This window comes from Lichenostomus cassidix, chromosome 19 (genome assembly GCF_008360975.1).
Source record: "Lichenostomus cassidix isolate B80296 chromosome 19, HeHo_3.0, whole genome shotgun sequence".
NCBI classification, from domain to species: Eukaryota; Metazoa; Chordata; class Aves; order Passeriformes; family Meliphagidae; genus Lichenostomus; species Lichenostomus cassidix.
Genome location: NC_139499.1, coordinates 10,002,960 through 10,025,065, shown reverse-complemented (window position 1 = coordinate 10,025,065; position 22,106 = coordinate 10,002,960). Strand labels below are relative to the sequence as shown.

At 49.9% G+C, this 22,106-nt stretch overlaps 1 protein-coding gene across 2 annotated transcripts; it reads left to right on the top strand.

Moving 5' to 3' along the window:
* The first annotated feature begins 3,104 nt into the window (after positions 1 to 3,104).
* AKAP1 (A-kinase anchoring protein 1) lies at positions 3,105 to 21,625 on the top strand. 2 transcript variants are annotated; one of them, XM_085078576.1, is made up of 11 exons: positions 3,105 to 3,246; positions 13,003 to 14,614; positions 15,921 to 16,054; positions 16,559 to 16,685; positions 16,929 to 17,059; positions 17,136 to 17,313; positions 17,991 to 18,141; positions 18,791 to 18,858; positions 19,754 to 19,827; positions 20,335 to 20,400; positions 20,537 to 21,625. In XM_085078576.1, the coding sequence occupies exons 2-11, from the start codon at positions 13,027 to 13,029 to the stop codon at positions 20,594 to 20,596; spliced, it is 2,577 nt and encodes an 858-aa protein (XP_084934702.1). In that variant the 5' UTR covers positions 3,105 to 3,246; positions 13,003 to 13,026; the 3' UTR covers positions 20,597 to 21,625. The 2 variants fall into 2 exon arrangements, with proteins under 2 accessions (XP_084934702.1, XP_084934703.1); XM_085078577.1 differs by lacking the exon at positions 3,105 to 3,246 and adding an exon at positions 9,315 to 9,848.
* The last annotated feature ends 481 nt before the right edge of the window (positions 21,626 to 22,106 follow it).

Below are 22,106 nucleotides of genomic sequence, written 5' to 3'. Positions count from 1 at the left end.
CTCATATCTGTTCCCTTAGCTGCTTGAATAGTGCATAACCTACCTGTAATGATGCCGATGTTTCTGCTTTACCGTGCATGAGGTTTCCCAGGATTGGATAGGATTGGATTCTACTTGGTCACTTCTGCCATTATCAAATGTGTTTTATGTGTCTGTCCTCCCCTCAGGCCCCTCTAAGGACAGGTGTTGGAACAGCTGAACTCAAACAGCTCTAACGTGAATGAGTCACCTGGTGTCACAGAACTGAGGGCCAAAGCCAACCTCTTGCAGCTGGCAGTGCTACCAACATCCCTCTCAGAGCAGTGAAACCCTTTCCACTACTGGAGTTATGATTTCCAGGTGTGAATCCTTTGTGCCTTGGAACAGGGACTCTTCAGTTGACTGCTCCTCTGGTTAACAAGCTCACAAATGAAAATCACTCCCCGGCTTGTGTGGGTGGAGAGCGTAGAAAAACAACTCCCATGATGTGACTTGTTCAAACAAGTATGGGTTTGTTCTTCAAAGGAATCGTGAAAAAACCTCTGACAGGATCTTCTGGGATATTTAAATGACAATGCTATAAATAGCCAGGAGTAACTATATGCTTCAGAAATTCCCCCTGAACTATTAAATTGTATTTTTTTTTTCTCATTGCATATTGTCCTTCAGTCAAACTGGAAATATCTGTTCTGCTGCTTCCACCCCCAGTTAGGTACTGGGAGAGCAAGGTCTGCCCAGGAGAGCTGGGTGTGCAGCAAGACACAACACTCATCCAGCCCTCCTCCTCTGGATGCTGGAAAGCCTTTTCCCACTCATGGAAACTCCAGACATTAACTGTTTGTGTAAGGAGAAGGTGACCTGTCACACATGGAAGCAGTTAATGTTCTGTTAGCAGGGATTGCTGTGTTTAAAATCAATGTAATTTGATCATTACTCAAGATGTTTTTCTGTTCACTACAGTAAAGCTCATGCCCTCTGGCTGCTCTAAGAGCTCAGCCAGGCACTGCCACAGGGCAAGACACCGATTTGTCCCAGGAGCTTCACCAGTTCTGGTTCCTGTGTGTGTCTGACACAGGCTGTGGCTGTGACCTTGACAGATCCCTGAATGTTTGACCACCAGGCACTGTAAACGCTGGAATTGCCCAACAGTAACAGCCAGGGGTGGCTGTCGGTTGGGAATTCTTAACGGACAAACTTCCAAGATCCTCAGATCAGGGACATCAAAAGGGCAAAGTCTCAACACTGATGGATTTTTCCACTTCACGTGTGGCACAATTTGTCGTTTTTTAGGGTATTTTTTATTCATTCCGGACTGCTCTAAACAAAAAGATTGAGGCAAATCAGGAACCTTTCACAGAAAAAGACTTAGCAAAATCAGTGATTTAGGAAGGACAATCCTGCTCATACATGACTGTGATTTCTCTAAATTGCTCTTTTACACTCTCATGTACCAACTGCCTGCTGCAGGCACGTGTCAATAAACAAAGGGCAGGTTTGGCCTCAGCCAGCCTGGTCAGTGCAGCACTGAACTCCCCCTGTGCCTGCAGTGAAGATATGTTCAAGAGGTTTGTGCAGCATTACCTGGTGCAGAGTGTGCTGCTCACAGCCAGGTGAGCTGTGGGAACAGCAGTGGCTCTGTAGGATGAGCTCTGGCTACTGCAAAGGAAGGAGGCTGATTTGGGCTAATCTGGGACTGCCAGATGAACAGGAAGCCCAGGCTTTCAAGCTGGAAGGAGGCTTGAAATGCTTTCCTGCACTGCTGCAGCCACCACTGGATACCCCCAGGAACTGCTCTGGTTTATAACTCGCTCATGCTTGGCTGCTCCCTGCTCCTGCCCCAAAGCATGAACCACCTCTCCCTGGCCTACTGCTTCCTCTGACTTTGCTGCTGAGCTTCCAAAAGATAAAAAAGCAGCTTCAGTTGTTCCGCTGGGAAATCCAGAGCCACCTGTCCCTACAAAGACAGGTCCAGTGACAAAGAGCAGTCTCCTCAGAAGCCCTGAAGCAGCACAGCATGCTGTGCCCTCTGACTGCCTGGCTGCACACGAAGAAGCAGCACCCACACCACCTGGCTCCTGCCATTCCATGGCTTTCCATGCAACTCCCCTGGATTATTTGTGGATGATACACCACTCCCAAACAACTCTTCCCACGCAGATCCAAAGTGGAGGCCAAACCTCTCCAGGTGTCACAGTAACACAGAATTCCCAGTGATGCTCTGCAAAGGTCAGCACAGACTCTTCCCCAGATCTGGCTGCTGCTTGGGCTGCTCCTGCCACACCCTGGGGCCTTCTCCTCTCTTACCAGCCTCCTCTGGAAATTCCCAGCGTCCTTAGAACAGCACCAAGGATTTCCCACAGTCTCCTGCAAGTGCCTTGCCCAGCTGTCCTGGAATCTGCAGTCACACAGCGCCAGGAGCATGGCAGTGCCAGCACTGACCAGCCATGCCTTGCTACTGTGTATCCCCAAAACCTCAGAGGTTGCTTGGGACACAGAAATCATTTACACACTGGATTTTCTGTAAGGATGCCAAAAGCCTTGGGGAGAAATGTCACAAGTCTTAAACGACATGAAAAGTCTCTATTAATTCCAACTTGGTGCTGCTGCAGCCAAGGAATAACCTTGCCTGAACACAGATTTGCATTTCTCGTTCTGGTTCAGCCTTGCACTTTCAATCATTGCTGTAGCTTCTGGCTAACGTTTGCTCACTAATGTGTCACCACCAGCTTGTGTAAAACCCTGTCTAAAACTCAGATTCAGCTGCTCGCGTGTTGGCTGCGTTAGCAAGCAACGAGGTGCTCTGGCTGCAGGACGGAGCCCGACGGTCCCAGCACAGCGCAGGCCGGGCAGGCGGAGGGTGCTGCGGCAGCCTCGAGCAGCAGTGACAGAGCCGTTCCCGCAGTACCGCGGGACAGACCGAGGGCAGGGGGCAGGCGGCGCAGCCGGGCTCTCCCCGAGCTTCAGCCGCCGAACGCTGTGGGACAGGAACGGACAGGAGCAGCCCGGAGCAGCCGCCGGTCGCCGCCCGCACTAACGCTGCCGGCTCCGCACCGCCGCCGCTCCGCTCCCTCAGGGCACCGGGCGGGGCTGCGCGCGCGCGGGGATCTCGCGGGACGCGGCGCTCTCGCGAGAGGGGCGGGGCGGGGCGGGGCGGCGCCGCTGCATGTCCGAGCCGGGCGGCCCGGCCGGGGCACGTGGGGCGGCACCGGCACCGCTCCGGACCGGGCCCGGCACCGCTCCGGGCTCTGCCGCCGCACCGGAACACCCGTGAGTACCGCCCTGGGCCGCCGCCCGCCCGCTGGCGGAGTGGCGAGGCCCGCGGCCGCGGCTGTCAGTGGCGGCGCTGCGCGGCGCGCTGAGGGGCGCTCTGAGGGGAGCGCTGAGGGGCGCTCTGAGGGGAGCGCTGAGGGGAGCTGACGGTGCTCCCCGGCCGCGCTTCCCCCGCACCGGGGCCCGAGGCGGGAGCTTTCCTGCGCGGCCCAAGGTCAGCGCTGCGGCCGGCGGGGCCGTGGGCTGAGGCCGGCGGTGCCGCAGCGTGTGGCGGGCGGGCGGGGGGCCGCGGCCGGGCGCTGTGCGGGGCAGGGTGCGGGAGGCGAGCGGCCCTGCTGAGCCCTGCGCTGGTTTGTGTGTTCTGCTCGCGGCTCCCCGGGCGGTCGGCTCGCCGTTCCGAGGGGAGCGCCGCGGCCGTGGCTCCCCGCTCGGGGCGCTGAGGGCGGAGATGGCCCGGGCGGTGCAGAGTCGGCAGCGAACATTAAGGCACGCTGTGCTGTCTGTCTGCTGTGTGTCTGGTCCGGCGGGCCTTGCCTGTGTTATGGTAATGGCCGTAAAAACTGTTATTAGCAAACTTTTAATGTACTGCAGTGACTCCTTTTGTTTGTTAGCCAGAATGGAATACAGGCGGGAGTAAAGTAATGAAATGATATTGCTACTGAGGAAGGGAAGTTTTGGTAGCCTTCTTTTCCTTGTTGTTTGCTCTTTCTTTTATTTCTTTTTCTGGTTCCCCCTGATTGAAGCAAGGGAGATCTAAGTTTCTCCTGTTCCAGAAATGGGCAACTTGATCTGTGCCTGTCCAAGCTCTTTATCACAGTCCAGTAATTCCATGAGGCAGGGATCACAGAATGGACAGGCATCTAAGCAAGAGCATCCTCTTCATGGATGTTATCCACAACAGCTAGAAACAGCATCAAAAGCTGCATTTGGCCACAGCCCATCTGTTGGGGAAAAGTCAGGGGCTGCAGGATGGCAGAAATCGGGCCGTTCTGTGTTGCCAGGGTTGTGCAGCACCTGCCCGAGCGTTATCGGGCGCTGTGGACTTTGTCTCAGGTGAAGGGAAGTGCCTGGTTGCTGGGGAAGGTGTAGCACTGGTGTAGCTTTGCTTTCCTGCCGTTGGCTTTGTGGCTGTGAATGATCTACTGAGCACAGCCCTGCTTGCAGTGGGGCGGCAGGGCAGGAGCACCCGGAGTGTGGGAGTGCAGCACAGCTCCCCAGGGACAGGACCAGAGTGACAGAGCTCGCTGCTCTGCTGGGATCACTGTGTCACCCCGTTCAAGTCATTTAACCTCCTCAATCTTTAATGAGCTGCATGTGTAAGGGGTGAAGAACTGTCCAAGCACCTGCTGTACCTGTCTGCTGGTGATGCTCATGGACCCGTGGTTCTGAAAAAGGGCAGCACAGCTTCATTGTTTGTATCTCATTCTCAATTCCCTGGTTTGCTTGCACGTGCTGCACAGTGCAAATGCACGGGAGGAAATGACAACTCTCGAGTAAGTGAAAAGGAGAGAAAACTGTAGAGTTTGAACAGTGCTTGAAGTGGAATAGAATCCATTCGAGTATCACTTCCCATCCTCGTCTTGCTCACCTGCCTGTCCCTCAGCTTCTGCTTCATTGTTTCATTGAACACTTGAAACATTTTTAAAAGCTCTGGTGGCATTTAGGCAGGTCAGTCTCTCGCCACAATTGTAGCAGTGTCTACTGCAACAGGCTGTTTGCTCTCTGATACAAAACAAATTATATGTTGGGGTCAGAGGGTCTGTGTGGATGGCACTGCAGAAACCCAGTTGTTACGTGCGTTAGTAGTTGTTTCTTACTTGGGAGTGCTCTCTGTATTCACCCTGGGTTTAGAAACCCATCCTAGGAACCAGATTCCTTCTGAAAGAACTCTGGAGATGCTTTAAGATACTGATACTGAAAAATATGAACTGCCTAGAAAGCCTTGGTTTTAACCTAGACACTCCACAGTGCCCGAAATGAGGCAACAGGAATTCCCTCACTGCCTGGGGTGTGAGGTAACAGGACCTGCAGCTCAGATCCACCACGGTTTGTCTGTTCCCAGAGTGCAGATTCCCTGTGGAGTTAACTGTGACAGGAGTTTGCTGCAGGAGTGTAGCCAAAGCTCTCAGAGCCAGCGGCAGTTGATTTGTGATGGCTGAGACTCTCTCTTCACTTTGAAAACATTGCAGGCTGGCTGCAGGGGGATTGGAGAGCAAGTGCACTTCTGTAGGAGCAGTTATCTGAAGAGCATAATGCTTTAAAAGCAACATAGCCCACTTATCTGTGCCTCTCATCGTTCATGTGCTCTTAACTGATGTGAAAAAATGATTTAAGGTATTTCTAGCGTCCAAGGAGCCTGTAATAGGATCAGGGCTGGTATCCCAGTTGCCCCTAGCAACATCTAGAACTAATAAAAAGCATTAATTGCAGCATTAATTACTTATAATTGTTTCATGTTTCAGATCTAATGATTAGCTTTTTTAAAGTCCTGATTTCTAACTGCAGTGCTTCTGTGGAGCTCTTAATGCAAATGGCTGGTTAGACTTCATGAAGTGATGATTAACTTCAGTCAGCCATGCTCAGATATTCAGAAAAAGCTATTTTATTCAGCAGGTGTTTAATATTTCCTGGAAATTGAAGCTGTTGCATTTGTTTCTTGTGGGGATTGCTAGAAGGGGAGATATTTGCATGTCCCAAAGTGCTTTTTGAATGTTCTGTGTACAGCCTGTTCACTGTAGGTTCTTTTATTGTCCACTGTGTAGATTCTGGTCAACTCTTCTGCTCCTGCGTTTTGTCAGCTGGAAGCTGACTGGATTTTTGGGTCCTGTACATTACTGCTAGCAGAGATGAATATTTAATAAAAGATGATTTAAAATCATTCTTGAGCAAACAAATCACTGCTGCAGACCTGTCTGGGTCGGGGTTGCCTTTGACCTCTGCTGCCACCTGCCACCGAGGATGAGAAACTTGCCATGTGCTGGGGCTGATTTTTGACTCTGGGTATAAATAGCAGCAGCTCCTGGCAAAAGTTCAGATTTTCATGTGCCTCTGGTATCGGGGCCTTAGCTTTGCATGGGGATGAACCTGGGAATTGGGAATTTGAAGTGTCTGGGACAAGGACTGCAGTGTATGTCCCTGTAAATCTCGAGGCTCTGACCTGTTTTCTCCCCTTCATTAAAGAGGAGCCTCTTTTGTTATGAACTTGGACTTTTATTTAGTTTCTTGTTGAAATGCTGGGTTAGGAAGAATTCTTTGGTACTCAGGGCTGCAGGAAAAATTAGCGTATCCATTCCATCAAGTACTTAAAGTTGAGCATTGGCTCCCATCTCTCCAGATGGAATACCTGTTTTCCATTCCTTGTGTTCACTCCAGCTCCATGTGGCTGTGGGAAGGTCACTTGATCTGTGTCCTGGCTTTGCCTTTGAAGAAAAGCTGAGGAGAGGAGCAGCCTGTGTTCTGGGGGAAGCTGTTGTGTGTGAGAGCTGCCCTTGGAGTGTTTCAGTTGGGGGCTTGGGGGTGCTGGGGTGGTGTGGATCACAGTGACGTGATCTCTGATCAGGTTGGAGTGTGCTGTGCCACTCCTCATAGCACTTGTCCATGCACACAAGTGTCTTCCTGCTCATTCACCATGAGTGGCTCTCAGTGAAGCCTTTGCTGTTCCCTCCCAGCGCAGGTGGATACAGAGCACCCTCCTCACTGATATTTGCTGTCCTCCCACTCTGGGTGCTTCTGCAGTTTCTCCCCAAGCCAAGCCCTGGGCATGAGACTTCCAGCCAGACTCCACTGCCTTTTGCTTTTCTGCCTGAGCCTAGTCCAGCTCTTGTTTTGGGAAGCTGTTTGTCAAGGTCTTGTGGCTGTGCCCAGCAAACATCCCATGAGCAGAGCTGCTGCTGCCGCCCAGATACCTGGGGACCTGTTTGGTCTTTGCTGCTCCTGGCTCCTGCAGCCCTATCAGTGTTTGAAGGAAACCTCCCTGCTCTGTCTCCTTGAAAATTCAAGCCTGTTTTTTGTCTCATGTGCAGAGTATACTGGAAGCCCTTGGTTAGTTTAGTCTCTGTTTTGTGGAAATTGATAGAGATGCCAGGCATCTGACTCAGGTGGCTGCTTTTAAATTTTCATTTGTAAGCTGTACATGTAGTGGCCACTACACTGTGTTGCCCATAGCATTTTGTGTTTGCTTCTACACAAGGAAGCCCTTGCTAAGTATTGGATGTATTTTTTTCTGAAATTTGGGAAAATAATTTGTTCTGTTCTCCAGCCTGAGTGAAAATGCAGAAAGAATGAAAGATGATAAAACTTTTCCCAAATCCAGATTTTTTTTTTAGTGTGTTGATTGTAAAGGTTGTAAAGGTAAGAACAGCTGCTTTGCCTGTACTGTGGGGGTAACGTGGTGCAGAAACAGTTTTTGAAGTTTGCTGAAGTATCAGAAAGAGTTTTCTGAGAAAGTGGGGTAAAAGCTCTCTTGCCTCCCTTTGCAGTAGAGGATTTACAGGGAGACACTAACTTGGGTGAGGAAACTATAAATAATGAAACAACTGGAGCAGGGAGGTAATAAGATATAAAGTGCAGTATGGCACTCGATAACCTGATAGGGTTAATGTTAATTACAAACTGTTCATTACTGCAGAGCAGGAGCACTCATGGCCTTTCCTGAGTCCATGAGAGCAGTGCTGAGGGTTGCTGAAGGTCAATGTTTGTGTCCCTGTAAGCTTCTTGATAACATCCAAAACCTCTATTAAAAAAAACCCAAAACCTACAGGTTGGCTAAGCTGATGCTTTTCTTGTAAAGCTCTGAGTATGGAAATAAACGGGAACTGTTCTGAGTCCTGCATTGGTCCAAAGGCTGCTGCAGGAGCTGTGCTGGGCCAGGGTTGGGCTGCTGAGTGGGAGAAAACACACAGAACCAACAATCAGTGTGGCAGCTCCAGCTGTGAGGGGGGACTGAGCACTTGTAGGAGCAGCACTGATGCTGATTACACTGAAAGCAGTTTTTATCTCGGAGATAAAAGACAGCCTGGCGTTGGTGGTGTTTCTTGTTCCAGAGCACTGGTTTAGCTCTACATCAACCAGCTTTTCTGCCTTTTATTTAAGTCACAATTTATCCTTTTGCAAATAGGAGACTGCTGGTTCTTAAATATTCTAAGGTTGTGGAGTGGCTTCACTGGTGGTTTTCATTTGCAGAGGAGCCTGTTTCTTGAGCTTGTAGCCCATGTTCACTGGGCTGTGAAAAGGTGGTGTTGCTTAAGGGGTATCTCTTGCTGCTCTAGTCTTTCAGTGCTGCTGTTTGAAGCAGAAATTGCTGCTGAGCACTGGCCTTTAATTAGTTAAGTACAGAGAGACTTCCCTGTTGGCTTCTTTTGAAATAAGTGCTGCTCTCAGTTTGAGATCTTGCTGGCCTGGCTCCTACCTGTTTCTGGTGTTTGTAGCTCCTGAGTCACTCTGTCTGAGCTCCTGGCTCTGCGTGGTGTTGGGTTTGATGGGAGTACTCCAGGCTGGCCAGGGAGAGGAGTGGGGAGGCTGTGGAGTCTGGTGGCAGAGTGACACCCTGGTGATCCAGAGTGTGATGCAAGGGCTGCCAGGCTGCTGTGGCTTCGCAGCTCCCTCCTGTAAACTCAGCCCCGGGGATGCTGCTGACCTGCATGGGAGAAAAGCCCCTTTACTCTGCAGCTGGAACAGGTGAAACCATGTGCTGCAGCAGGACCTGGCAGAAGGTCCCTTCATTGTGGATGTTCTGCCTCCTTCACCTTGTGTGAAGCACAAAGAAGCTGCAGTTAGATAATGCAGTGCCACGTGCCAATTCAGCTTTCGATGAAAATATGCTTCATGCCAAGGGTGGGTTATGTAAGTCCTTACGTCTGTTTCAGTGCAGCAATTTTTCTTATTTTAATCTTAACGATAGGGCCTCCAGTTCCTTAGGTTTTTGTTAACTCCTGTTCTTATGCCTCCTATAAGGCAGAGCATGTGCTACCAGTTATTTTTAGCATGGAAAATTTTAAGAGCCCACGTGGTCCCATTTAGTTTGAACCATGCCAGCCTGTCCAGTTCTCTTTCACCCAGATAGTATTTATTCCCGAGTGCTGCTTCACTAACCGCAGGGTTTGTCAGGAGGCATCCTGGCCTTGCTGTTGAAATTGCATTTCCAATTTGCTCTGTGATCTCTTAGGACGGGCTTTAATTCCAGCCTTGATTTCCACAGCTTTCAGGGCTTGGAAAGCTCTCAAGTGCAGGGGCAGAGGGAAGCAGAGGAGCCAGGACCGGCTGAGGGTACTTCCCTGCAGAGCATGGGGGCTCAGTCGCTTGGGAGTCATCCTGGCCTCTCTCCTGGTGGAGACTCGACGCAGCTCACCCTCAGAACAGACCTCCTTGTGTGTAGAAAACCCTGAGATTCTGAGCAAGTGCTTGCTGAACTCCTCTTGGACCTGGAGAATGAATTATCTGGCATCCCCGGGAACCTCGTGCTTCGAACATTTCTGACCTTATAAGGCTGTGAGTGCTGAGGGCTCTTTGTCCTGGCCAGGAAACAAGGTGGCTTAGAACTGCTTTGGGACCCTAATTCAAATGAGTAGAGTAAGTTGGCTGCCCTTGGCTTTTTTTCTCAGGTAGGTAATGTGTGCCTTCTTTCTTGTCTTCATCTCCCTGCTCTTTACCAGCAGTTTTCCATAAATCAAGTCAGGACACAGATTCGGAGAGCTGACTGACCCCTACTCTCCTCTTAGTCTTAATCCCATCCTGGCGTGCTGTGGGAATTATTTATCGGGTTGGAGCAGTCTCATGCCCTAGCTGCAGCTCTCTGGCCCCATGATACAAGGTGTGACATTTAGGCCAGATTCCCGGCGTGCCAGAGGGAAGTGGAAGTAGCTGGTGCTGGGGTGAGCGCATACAGTGCATGAGCTTCTCTCTATTTTTGGTGCAGGACTGATGGGGCCCTGCCTCTTGGGAATGGTGCCGGAGATCCAGCGTTTTCTGCGGGTTCTGGCTCCTGCAGGCTGCTCCTCTCCTGTCCAAAGCCTCTGGAGCTGCTGCGCTTCCCAGCTGGCTCCTCCTGCCCGGAGAGCGCAGGGCCTGCCGGGCCAGGCTCCCTCCCGCTTGGCTGTGCTTGAGGGCATGTGATTTGACAAGTTGCCATTTTCTGTCCTGCTGCTGGCAGGAAAATCCCAGGCTTTCTTCCCCCCACGTGTTAAAATGATCCCATTGCCACTGCAGTTCTGAGCTGGCTGTCAGATTGGCAGCAGGGGGATGGCTTGGCTGCTCTGGGATGAGTTGGGAAGCGGCTGTGGGCTTTGGGAGCTCTCTTGGGGAGGAAGTGGAGGAAGAGCCCTTGGGATGGGCAGGTTCAATCTGCCGTCCTCAGGCATCACACGCACCCAGGCTGTGACCAGCATAGCAAGATCTGGCTGACAGAGCCTTCCTGCCACGTCTGTGGAAGGAGATGTTTGTTGGTATTGAGCTGTTCCCCAGCCAACCTAGCACTCTGGGATGTCTGCTGGCATCTCATGCAGAGCCACTGCCTTTGAGCCTGCTCTAACTGATGGGAGGATGTGGAATTACCATTTAACAAAATCACTGGTACTGATGCAGCTCTGGCTAAAATAATAAATTAAAAACATGAAGTCAAATGAGCGTTGCAAGGAGCTGTCAGCTAATCCAGTAGTCCCCACTCATCCAGGTATCACAGAGGAGTGAAGATCTTTATCCTAAATGATAATAGTGTTCAGAATGACTCATAGAACTGTTTTGTCTGCCAGACTTTGGGACGGGCTTGTCCCTCTGTGGGGCATCCTGCGACTGTCTCCCTGTGCTGCAGAGCTGTGTGGGACTATTGTTTGGACAGTTGGTGCAACTTAGTAGGGAATCAGATAATAATAGGACTGTCTGTTTAATTGGGAATGCTTGCTGGGAATGGACTTATGTGAGCTACTTTAATTTGGGTTTGTAGTACGCCTGTGAGACAGCTTGTAGGGTAGGTCTGCATTAATTACAGCAACTTGGGCACGCAGCAGATGAGCACTCGCAGCTCACAATGTGCCATTGTGCTGGGCAGCATAAAGGGGAACCTTTTGTCTTGGGAGTGTACAAGGCTTCACCCTTTCCATTTGCCAACTTCCAAAAGCTGAACAGCCACAGTACTGCATGAGTTTGTTGGTTTTTTAATTCCAAGATCCCAGATGTTGCCATTAACAGAGGATTCACCCTTAGCAGTGAGCCCTGCTCCCTGACTGTATACAGCCAGCTGGAAGTAACTGGGATTTAGTTATTTCTTAGTTACTTGGTTTATTTAATCAGATAAAAATGTCTGATGAACACACAAGTCTCCCATGTAGAACAACATAAATGCCTTATTTGTGATGTACTGGGGATATTACTGAACTCTTTAAATCATGTCTGCACTGACCTTTAATTTGGGATTGAGCAAGCAATTTTCTAGTCCTTGCCTTTGCCATTCAGTCGTTCATTTGTGTGCCTCAGTGTCTGGGCCCTGCGGGAAGCAAGGCAGGATCTGAGCTAGTGTGGATGCAGTTGTGTGGATGCTCCTGTAGAATGGAGAGTGTGGCTGGAGGAAGTGAGAAATCTGGAGTGAAAACTAAATTATCTGAGGCTCTGACACTGGGTTTGAGCCCGAGGGGGAGGCATGGTTTTGTCCCCCAGCTAGAACTAATCAGCTCCTCAAGGAGACTGTAGCCTGAAGGAGTGTTGCACTGGGAGCTGTGGCTGGGACGTTTGCCCTGATAACAGAAGGGGTTTTTGGTTGAGACACACTGAGCATGGGGCCAACTGCCTTGGTTGTCCTGTCTTGTCATAGAAATATTATGCTTCTAAAGAGGAACCAGATAATGCTCTTTTCCAGTGGGTGGCTCCCATTTCTAAGACTTTGCTATCTCCTGAAAAGAATCTTTATTTTTGTTGCTTGCTGGCAAGAGTCTTGAGGGCTGTTTGGATTAAAGCCTGTCTCTGTAAGCACCCTCAGACACGTGGTGTTTTGCTTTAATTCCTGTGCAGTGAAAATATAAACTGTAAGTGCTTTGCAGCAAGGCTGTTTGGGATGTGGTAACAGTTTAGCTTTGCATGCCAGCTGCAGACTTCCCTTAAGGAAAAGGAAAGGCATGGCAGCCCTGCCTCGTGTGACCCAGGTGAAGCTTGTCAGTGAAGGAGCACAACTCGTTGTCCAGGTGGGGAAGAGGTCACAGGCCCTGTAGAGAGAAAGGGAGAGCTGTCAGCTTTTGGGTCAGGGGAGTAGCAGCTGTCAGTGTATGGAATTTGGATGTAGAACAAACTTTGGAGCTGGGTTCCTAAGGCTTTATGGAAGTGTGTGTTGTCAGACTCCAGAACTGTTGGGAATGGGGTGTTGCCTTTCAAGGGGAGAGCTGGGGAGCCCTGCCGTGTGCCAAGCCTGTGTGTGGAATGTTGTGGTCCAGCTGGGCTGTGAGCCCAGCCTGGTGGTGGAGGAACCTGCCATGCTGGAAGTTGTCCTGGGTGCAGGACTGATCTGCAGAGGTGTGAGGTGGGAGAGACAAGGGGAAATTAAGTGCGGAGGTGAGGAAGGGTGAAATCATGGAGTAAAATGGTGAGAAATGTTCAGATATCCCTAGTCTTGGATAAGGATCTTGTTTTGTGGCCTGCTGGCATAGCAGAGATGTAAATTTCTGGAGCAGCTGGAAAACAATCCTGGCCATGCTAATAGCAATACCTCAAGGCACTTATGGGACTTTAGCCTTCCCGTGACTATTTTAACACGTTTTCTGTTTTTCCTTCTAGGTGTAACTGCTGAAGCTCTGTAAGATGGCTTTACGCTTCCGCAATTTCGTCCCATATGCCATTCCTGGAGTGCTGGCACTTCTTGGCTGCTGGTGGATCTATTCCTGGAGAAAAAAGCACTCAAGCTATCGCGACAAACAAGCAATAGCCGTTGAAAGGGAGAAGCAGGAAGAAGTATCAAAGAGCAATTCACATCCCACACTGGAAGCATGTGTTCCTCGAAGACTGCCTGTCTCGTCGGAAGAGGAGTGCCTGGAGAGCCCAGCCCTGACCTCCCTGCTGTCTGCAGGGCCAACGACGCCCTCTCTCCTGCACCCAGCTCACGAGAGGCCGGATCTCTCACGGGACCTCCCAGACCTGTCAGCACTGACAGCTGGGCCCAGCACCCACGAGGACGACAGTGAAAAGCTGGAATCGATAGGATCTCAAGAGGGAAGCTGTGTCCCTGCTCGTGCTCTGCTCTCAGAGAGCACGGTGGTGAGCCATGCACCGGGGCCAGGCTTGGGGGCAAAGCAAGGCCAGCAGCCATCCCCGACACAGGAGTCTTGGGGAGTCAGGGAAGACATCAGCACCACACAGCAGTCAGATGAGTCTTCGTTTAAGCCCCCTAAGAAGAAGCAGATGCCAGGAATTGTGCAGTCGGATACTGGCTCTGTGACAGCCAGTTGCTTGGGATTGGAGAAAGAAGCCAATGCCCCACAAGCCTTTCTCAATGAAGCTGAAGTTGTATCAGGTCACGAGGATTCTGCAGTGAGTGTGTTACCAGGGAGTTTGGAGTCTGCCTGTCCAAAGCAGTCCAGGGAAGAAGAGTTGTCCAAGTCAACTGCTGGTATTGTACCAGTGTGTCAGAAGGACACACAGCCGAAAGGAGATGAGTCGGAAAGAGAGAAGATTGGAAGAGTGAGTTTGGACAAAGAAGTTGAGAAAATGGAGCAGGTAGCAATACAGATAATTTCCAAGGTCATTTTGGCAGCAACTGAGGAAGTGCTGTCAGGTTCTGCAGGCGATGCATCCCCTTGGCTCTGCCAGGCCACTGCCAGCCGAGCTGAGGCACCTCTGGGGATGGAGAGTGTTGCTGCCTCTGGTCAGGTGCTTGTGGAGGGAGCCACAGCAGCCGATGAGAGCATGGCTGAGGGGAGCAGTGCAGAGGAGCAGGGCCAGGCTGTGACAGATTCCAGCTGTTCATCACACGGCTGTTCGGCCAGCCCTGTTCAGGGAAACACAAAGGACTGTCGGGTGAAGAGCCGTGTGTGCAGGGAGTCCCGAGGAGTTGATCGGACTCGTGTGGAGAACTCTCTGGAAGAGTCACCTTTGGTCATGGAGGACTCCGGGTACAGCACACACACACCCGGAGGTGGGACGAGTGTAGAGGACCCCCTGCAGAACACAGTGCTGTCTGTCACATCAGACCAGCACTCGGACTCACTAAGCACATCCTCAGCCCCAGACACATCTGCTGAGCACAGCTTGGTACCAGGGGAGACCTCTCCTGCTCCGGGGCTGCCCGAGGGCTGCACAGTGCCCTACAGCAATGGGATCCTGAAAGAGGATGGGCAAGACCTGAGTCAGGAGTGTAGCAGTGCGCCAGGGACGGATGGAGATCACTCGGAAGGTAAGGGACTGGAAAATCCTCCTGCAAAAAAGGTAGTGAACAAGCATTGCTGGGGAGCACCTTGCAGGTGTGAGACCTGCTCATACCAGTGGTTTCTGGTTACCTCTAGGAAGCCCGGGGTGCTTATCCCAGTTTATGGGCTGCTGCTGACAGGAAGGTGAGGCAGCTTCTGAGGAGCTGCTGGAGGAGCCGGAGCAGAGCTCTGATGAATTGTGATAAAATCAGCTGGTTGCAGAGCAATTACCCTGAAGCCTTTTTGTTCAGAAGGGCAGGTGCATGCCAAGAAATCCCAACAGGGAGCAATATTCATGGAGTTCCCCCATCTGTCTGTGCTGGTTTTTCCTTGTAGGTGCTGGATGATGTGTGCCTGGCACAGTACATGCAGAACTGTCTGAGCAAACGTTAGCCAGTGTGACCTTGGGGATGGATGCTGAAATCCTTTGTAGGACCCTGTGGTGCCAACAGCCCTTAATGACAGAGGAGGTCTCTTGTAATTGCTACAAAGCAGTAGGAATGTTGCTTGTTGCAAGACATGAGGATTAAGTTTGCCAGCAATGAAGGATTGAACCCACAGAACGTTTTCACTAATGAGAGTAACCCCAGGAGGAGAATGGTGTTGCCTTATTGTGAATGCTGGTGTGACAAGAAGGTCCAGGAGTGAGTTGTGAAGCCTGGTGGCACTGAGGGTGGGGAGAGGGGAAAACAGCAGGTAGAGCTGATAAGGTGGCAGTGTTGGACAAGTCACTCAGCTGACCTTCATGTCCGAGCTGTGAGTCTTAAACCTTCCTTCCCCTTTGCCTACAAAGTCAATGGCCAACAGCTGCACCCTTGGCCTTTCTTAGGCTGTGTGCTGTGTTACCCATTAAGATGTGGCAAATGTGAAGCAGCTGTTGGGTTCATTTTACGCTTTGGTCTCTCACTGGATGGTCTGAATACTTGCAAGCAAGTGAGGATCTTCATGCTTCTGCTTGTTAACATGGAGGAAGAATCCAGCTCCTGTGACACTGCCTGTATCTGGGGTCTGATCAGGAGGGGGCTGTTGGAGTTTATCTCTTTCCCAAGTAGAAATGTTCCTGGTATCAGGAATTGAACCAGGTATTTGTTCCGGTAGTTTGGGAACAAAATACAGTTCAGCTCTTGCACCTTGTTTCTTCAAGTATAGGGCAAATCTGGGCAAGAGGCAGCACCTTGCTGCCCCTCGTAGGGGGCATACCTGGCACTGGGTCACTGTGCAGCCCTTCCCTTTGAGGTGGGAGTGTTGGTGTGGATCATGGGGGCTGTCTGAATGCTTGTGCCTGTCTTGTAGGTTCAGATGTAAATAGTGTGGATTTTGTGGACAGTGGCAGTGCTATGAGGAAGACAGTGGCTCGCCAGAATGCGAAGCTGGAAGGAGGATCCAGCAAGCCCGACTTTGTTATCTGGGAAATCGAGGTTCCAAAGGTAACCAGCTGCTGGCCTGCTCACCATCCTGCCCTATACAGCCACCTCCTGGTCCTCCCAGGCTGGTACTGGCTCACTGCCATCCCAGGGTCATCAGCAGCAAATCCAGGAGGACTGGAGTGCTTAGCTCCTGTTCGGAGTGAAGAGCCAGTGCACAACTGTAAACAAGCAGCATTCCAGGGCTACACCCAGGGGAATGGTGCTTGTTGAACTTGTTATTCGCTATTATCTTCCACTCACTCTGGGGGTCCTGTGCCTTGAAAGCATCCAGGAGGCTTTGAGGGTACACAGGTATTAAGAGCAGGGGATCTATCGAAATGAGCTGTGCTTAATGGTCTGGACTCATCCCAGACCAGCTGAACTCTGCACTGGTCCAGCGCTGTCTTACATGTATCCTGCCTGTAATAGAGGAGCAGAGAATGTGGGTGACTTAAGCCAGAGAGAACAGGGATGTTGATCTAAGTTTCTCTTCCTGACTGTTGCTTTCTTGTCCCTTTCCTGAAGGAATTAGTTGGCCGCTTGATTGGCAAACAAGGGAGGTTTATGAGCTACTTGAGGCAAGCGTCTGGTGCCAAAATTTATGTCTCAACACTACCTTATTTCCGTGACTCCCAAGTCTGTCACATTGAAGGTGAGTGGAGTGTGTCTCTATTCATGGTCTAATGTGTATCCAGAGGACCTTAATTAGATGGGCAAGGAATTAAAATAGATTTAGTGGCTTTGTGAGGCCAGTGCTTTTCAAAACTTCCCTGGCCAACCTCTTAAACTGTTGATGGAGGAGGATCCTGGCAGTTGTATTTCTTCAAGTGACAGGACTGGAGCTGTCCTCAGCATGTCCATGCTACAGGGTTTCCATGGGATTTTTGTCTTCCAGGGACCTCACATCAAGTAGAAAAAGTCCTGAGCCTGATTGGCAAGAAGTTCAAAGAGCTGTGTCTCACCAACATCTACACCCTCCCTCCACCGATGCCACTGCCACTTCATTCCCTGCTTGTGTCTGCCTGGGTGAGTCCTGGCTGTGCTGGGGGATGGAGCTTGCGTTGCCAGGAACACTCATGACAGTTTTTCCTTCCCGTGGCAGCTGTTCCTCCCCGATGGAGTCACTGTGGAGGTGGTGGTGGCACACCAGGTCGATGCAGGGCACATGTTCTTGCAGCAGCACACGCACCCCACGTTCCACGTCCTGCGCAGCCTTGACCAGCAGATGTTTGCCTGCTACTCTCAGCCCGAAATTCCAACCCTGCCCACTCCAGTGGAAGGCAAGTAATGGATGCTCACACACTGAAAGAGTTCTAGGCTCCTGTTGTCCCTGAGCTGGGCGTGGGAAGCTCCCCAGTGGATGAGGATGTGATGGCTCACGTGTCACCTCATCTTTAAGCTGCTGCCAGAGTACAGATGTTGCTCTGCTCTCCCATACCCTGCTCATCCCTGGAGTACCTCCTGCACCATGTAGGTGCATGTTGAAATTCAGAGTGAGATCAAGCCTGTCTCAGCTCATTTCCAATCAACCTGGCATCTGGGGTATTTCTGCTGACAGAATGTGGAGCTACTCCCAGACCTTCACAGTGTCACTGTGTCCATGTTTGTCACTGTGTCTGCACCTGGTGTGAAGTGAAGGGAGCATCACATGGAAAGGGGTTCTGTATTCCTTTGTGGAGACAGACCTTGCTGTTACTGCCCAAAGGCTGGAAGGGAACTGGGTACCTGAGGAGGGCAGCTGGGTTTTGGTAAACAGAGGTGAGAGTAAAACCCACCAGTTCTGTGTCTTAAGTGCAGGCCTGGTCTGTTGGGAAGTGTTGGAGGAAGATGGAAGCAGCCTAAGGAATGCTGTTGGTTCTCTGTAGATAACTGAGCACCACTGCTCTTGCCTGAAGTGCTGATTTTTGGAAATCCACTTATCCTGAGCCTTTCTTCTCTGTGCTCTGGTTTTTTGCAGTTGGTATTATCTGTGCAGCTCCAGGCCTGGATGGGGCATGGCTCCGGGCTCAAGTCATCAGTTACTTTGAGGAGACCGATGAAGTGGAGCTCAAATATGTGGACTATGGAGGATATGACAAAGTGAAGGTCGACACACTCAGGCAAATCAGGTCTGTAGATCTTCTCCTATGGCCTGAGGCCATGTCTGGCTCAAATCCTCATCAGAAGAGCTGTATTGTTTGAATTCTTAAAGGTTTTTCCACAGCTGAAGTGGGAAATGGTGGAAAAGTTTAGCTTGGGAATGAGTGTGGGTTCCTGGGAGCACAGCAAACTCCTGCAAGGCTTTTTTGAAAGGAGGGGAGAGGAAATGGCAACTTCTGCCATTTCAGTGTGGAAGTTGAGGAAAAGGACGCCTTCAGGAGGCCTCACACTTTGAGTGGTGAGCCAGGAATAAGCTCCTGACTCGTGATGCCTTGGCCCCATTGGCTGGGAGAGCTGTGTTGGATCAGAGGTTCCTTACACAAACCCATTAAATACTTGATTGTGCCCCAGAGGTGGGAGACAGGCAGCACAGCCTCCCTGATGGAGGTGGGTTTTGCTTGGAGCCTGATCCAGCTTGGCATGTTAATCAGACAATTTATTGCTACTCTTAGATTGCTGGGAGAATAGTCTGACTTTTTTTTTTGTTTGTTTGTTTGTTTGACTGTCATTAATTTAAAACTGAACTCCTATTTAAGCGATTTGATTAATCAATGTCACATTAAAGAAAGCAAGAGTGCCTTAAAGCCCTGTTCTTACTCTGATCCTCTTTTCTTTAAGGTCTGATTTTTTAACACTACCTTTCCAAGGAGCAGAAGTTTTGCTTGACAATGTGGTGCCACTTCCAGGTAATGGAGGTCTTGATGTACTGTTGGGGCTTCTGCAGGTTTCCATGGATGCCAGATGTGTCCAAGCCATGATTCTGTCTAAACCTTCTACCTCCTATTGCCAGTGCAGCCTCTGATGTGACAAGAGGAAGGATTGGAAAAATTGTACTGTATTCTTCTAAATGTGCTAGCATGGCATAACCTGTCAGAATCTAGGGGAAGGATGATAAATGTCCAGGCTTTTTCCTGCTTGGAGGAGAGAATGAATTACTGTGCTAAGCAGCAAGTTGGCAGGACTGGCAGGGTGTAGGTGCAGTAGCTGTAACTGCTCTAATTCTGCTGTTACAGAGCTGCTGTAAATGCAAACTTAGTTTTTAATCTGCAGACAAAATACCTGACATTTTCCTCCTGAAATGACTGATTTGTAAAGTTCTGTGTTCAAAAGCCAAGCCTGCAAGCAGTGGGAGAATGTCAGTCACTGCCTAGAAATGCTTTGGTTTCCGTTTTTTTGTCCTTGGCTCTGCTCAGGTGCCCTGTGGTACAGACACTTTGAGTTCCCAGTGCCAGTGATGCCCTGTGTGCAGGGTCAGCACGGCCCTGAGGGACCTGAGCTTAGTTCATTCAGGATCAAACACCAACGGCAGCTCCAAGGTGCTGCAGAAATGTACTTTGCTGTCTTTGAAGTCTCTTGATTGATCAGCCACTCGTGTTCACACGATCATGGCTGGTGGCTGTATGAATCTCTTCATGCTTTCCCTGAAGCACCAGCATTTCCAGGGATGAGGTCAGCTGGGCTGTGAGGGATCTCTGGCCCAGTGTCTGTAGAATGCCAGAGAATATTAGCTCAGTAGTCCTTCCCAGCCTTTAAAGTCTGTGAAAGACCTCATTTGTTTGTTCTGCTCTCTGTTGTCCACAGATGAGGATCACTTTTCCCCAGAAGCCGACGCTGCTGTCAGTGAGATGACCAGAGGTGCTGTCCTTGTGGCACAGGTACAGGATGTGTCTGGAGAAGTCTTGTTTCTGGTGGCACTGCTGGAGTCCTCTGCCCTGCACTCTGTGTTACATAAAACCCAAAGCCAGAGCCTGCCAGCTTGGCTCCTGGGGAAATCCTGGGGCTGGGAACTTCCATCAGCACCTCTTGGGACTGGGAAGGGATGAGTATTCCCTTTTGTTTCTGCTGTAGACAGGGCAAAGGAAGCCTGGATGGGTTTACAGAGGACAATGGGGCCTGTTGTCCAGTGGATCCAGGGTCCACCTGGGTCTGCACTCTTTGCCAGCCCTCACTGGTTTTGCACCATGGGCATGTGGGATCTGGCTCTGGCTGGCAAGGGGCAGCACTGGAACTTCTGGTGATGTCCCAGAGGCTTCTGCAGGCAGAGCCTGATCGCAGTCCAGAGGTGTTCACCTCTTCTGAAGTGCTTCTGGGAGTGGCTGTAGCTGTCTGTGTAAGTGAACTGGGACCAGAATTGCTGCACACTCACGTTTTTCTGTTTCCAGGTCACAAATTATGACAGTGTCACAGGGCTGCCGCTGATACAGCTGTGGAACTTGATGGGAGATGAGGTGGGTATATTGATATGTTGAAAATTCCTTAATCATAAGCATTTTGTTGTTGGTTAGGAACTTGCAGAACCCATGTTTCTTGCTGTGGCTTGTTCACTTATCTACTCTTTTTTGGGTTTTTTTCCCCTCCCTTTAGGTGGTGTCAATAAACAGGACTCTGGTGGAAAGAGGGTTTGCTCGGTGGCTCGACTACTAGCAATGTCCTAGATGCCTTGACAACTCTTTCTGCAGAGAAAAAACAAAAGACAAAATCTTGTTTTGCACTGTTACAATTCGGTTTGGCAACTTCCCCCGAGGAGACCCGTTTACACCTGCCTGCGGAGTTTTGTGGTCCATTGAAACGCGTTTTGCTCAACTGTTACCATTTCACTAGAACAGATACCTCATCTCCTGAAAGGGGGTGTTCAAAGCCATAATGACAGATACTGTAGCTTTAAAGCAAAAAATCCTCCCTGGCCTCTGCTCAAAATTTAAATGGGAAAAACCTTAAAAGCCTTTGGGGTTGGCTCGAGGCAAAGGTCCCCAAAATGGTAGCCGCGGTTTGGTTCCGGCCGTGTTGTGCCCCACGAACTTGGTGTCTGCTTTTTCTAAAAGTTACATCTGTTGTCCTTTTTTTAACAGGCCCTGCCTATGAAATTAATGAATGTTATTAAGGAATTTAATGTTCAGTTATGGATTTCTCTGTATTGTGCCAGTAACCTGCACAAACAGCATCCATCTTGTCTTCCTTGCGCCGGGAGGTGGAGGAATTGCGTCCCCGTGTCTCACTGCAATAATGGATTTTAGGCTTGATCTGCTCTCCCTGCAGGGGCTTGGAGTGCAGGATGTTACCACTACAATTTTTGCTCTGAAATATCATGTATTTAAAGAAAAGAAACTGCTTGCCAAGCCCAATTGTAGTTTATATTTTTCTAGCCGTGCAAGTCTGTAAATATATATAAAAAAAAATCATTGTAATATTTTGTACAAGAAAAACACTGGAAACAAAGGGAACTTTACAGAAACTTTTTCACACCAAAATGTCCTATCTAGGTAGAACTGGTATGGAGTGCATTAGGGTAGCCAAATTATTTGGAGCATCTGAATGTTGGGAGTGTTTCAGCTCTGCTGTATGAGGATTAGTGTCCCCTTAGGTTGCTGTCTGGTTGAAATTGTGATCGCTGCATCCTTTGCTGTGTTGCTGTACAGATCTGTTTAAAAAAAAAAAAGTAACAACTTGGCATTACTCTTGCAGTGGTGTTCTCTCTCAATTTTTTTTGTTGCTCCTTTTTAGATTTCTATTACATATTTAAAATTTTGCTCGAGTAATTTAAGCTGACTTAATGCTCTTAAAGACATGCCCTCTAATGTGTATCATTTTAGATATGGATTGAGCTGGGATTTATTGCTGGCAGAGAAGACACTTGCCAGAAATTGTTGATGTAGTCAGTCCTCAGAAGTTTCTTCAGGTGATTCAAGGATGTGCTCACATCCTGTGAGCTGACACAGGGCAGCACACATTTGGACAGTGGCCCACCCAAGCCTTTGGTCCAATCCCCTCTGCTAGGGAATGGTTACATCCTTTCTTGGAGTTCTCTCTTATTCGGCGCTTTGATTTCATGTTTGCAGTAACATCCAAGGAAAACTAAATTGGGCAACTCAGATCTATAAAAAATATATTCTTTTGGAATGTTTCTTTCCATTTCAATTAAAGCTCGAATTTTAAG

Excerpts from the sequence above, each read along its gene's own strand:
- AKAP1 (XM_085078576.1), top strand. The coding sequence starts at position 13,027 with ATGGCTTTACGCTTCCGCAATTTCGTCCCATATGCCATTCCTGGAGTG. Across the intron at positions 17,060-17,135 it reads CCCTGCTTGTGTCTGCCTGG|CTGTTCCTCCCCGATGGAGT; the intron begins GTGAGTCCTGGC and ends TTCCCGTGGCAG. Across the intron at positions 17,314-17,990 it reads CCTGCCCACTCCAGTGGAAG|TTGGTATTATCTGTGCAGCT; the intron begins GCAAGTAATGGA and ends GGTTTTTTGCAG.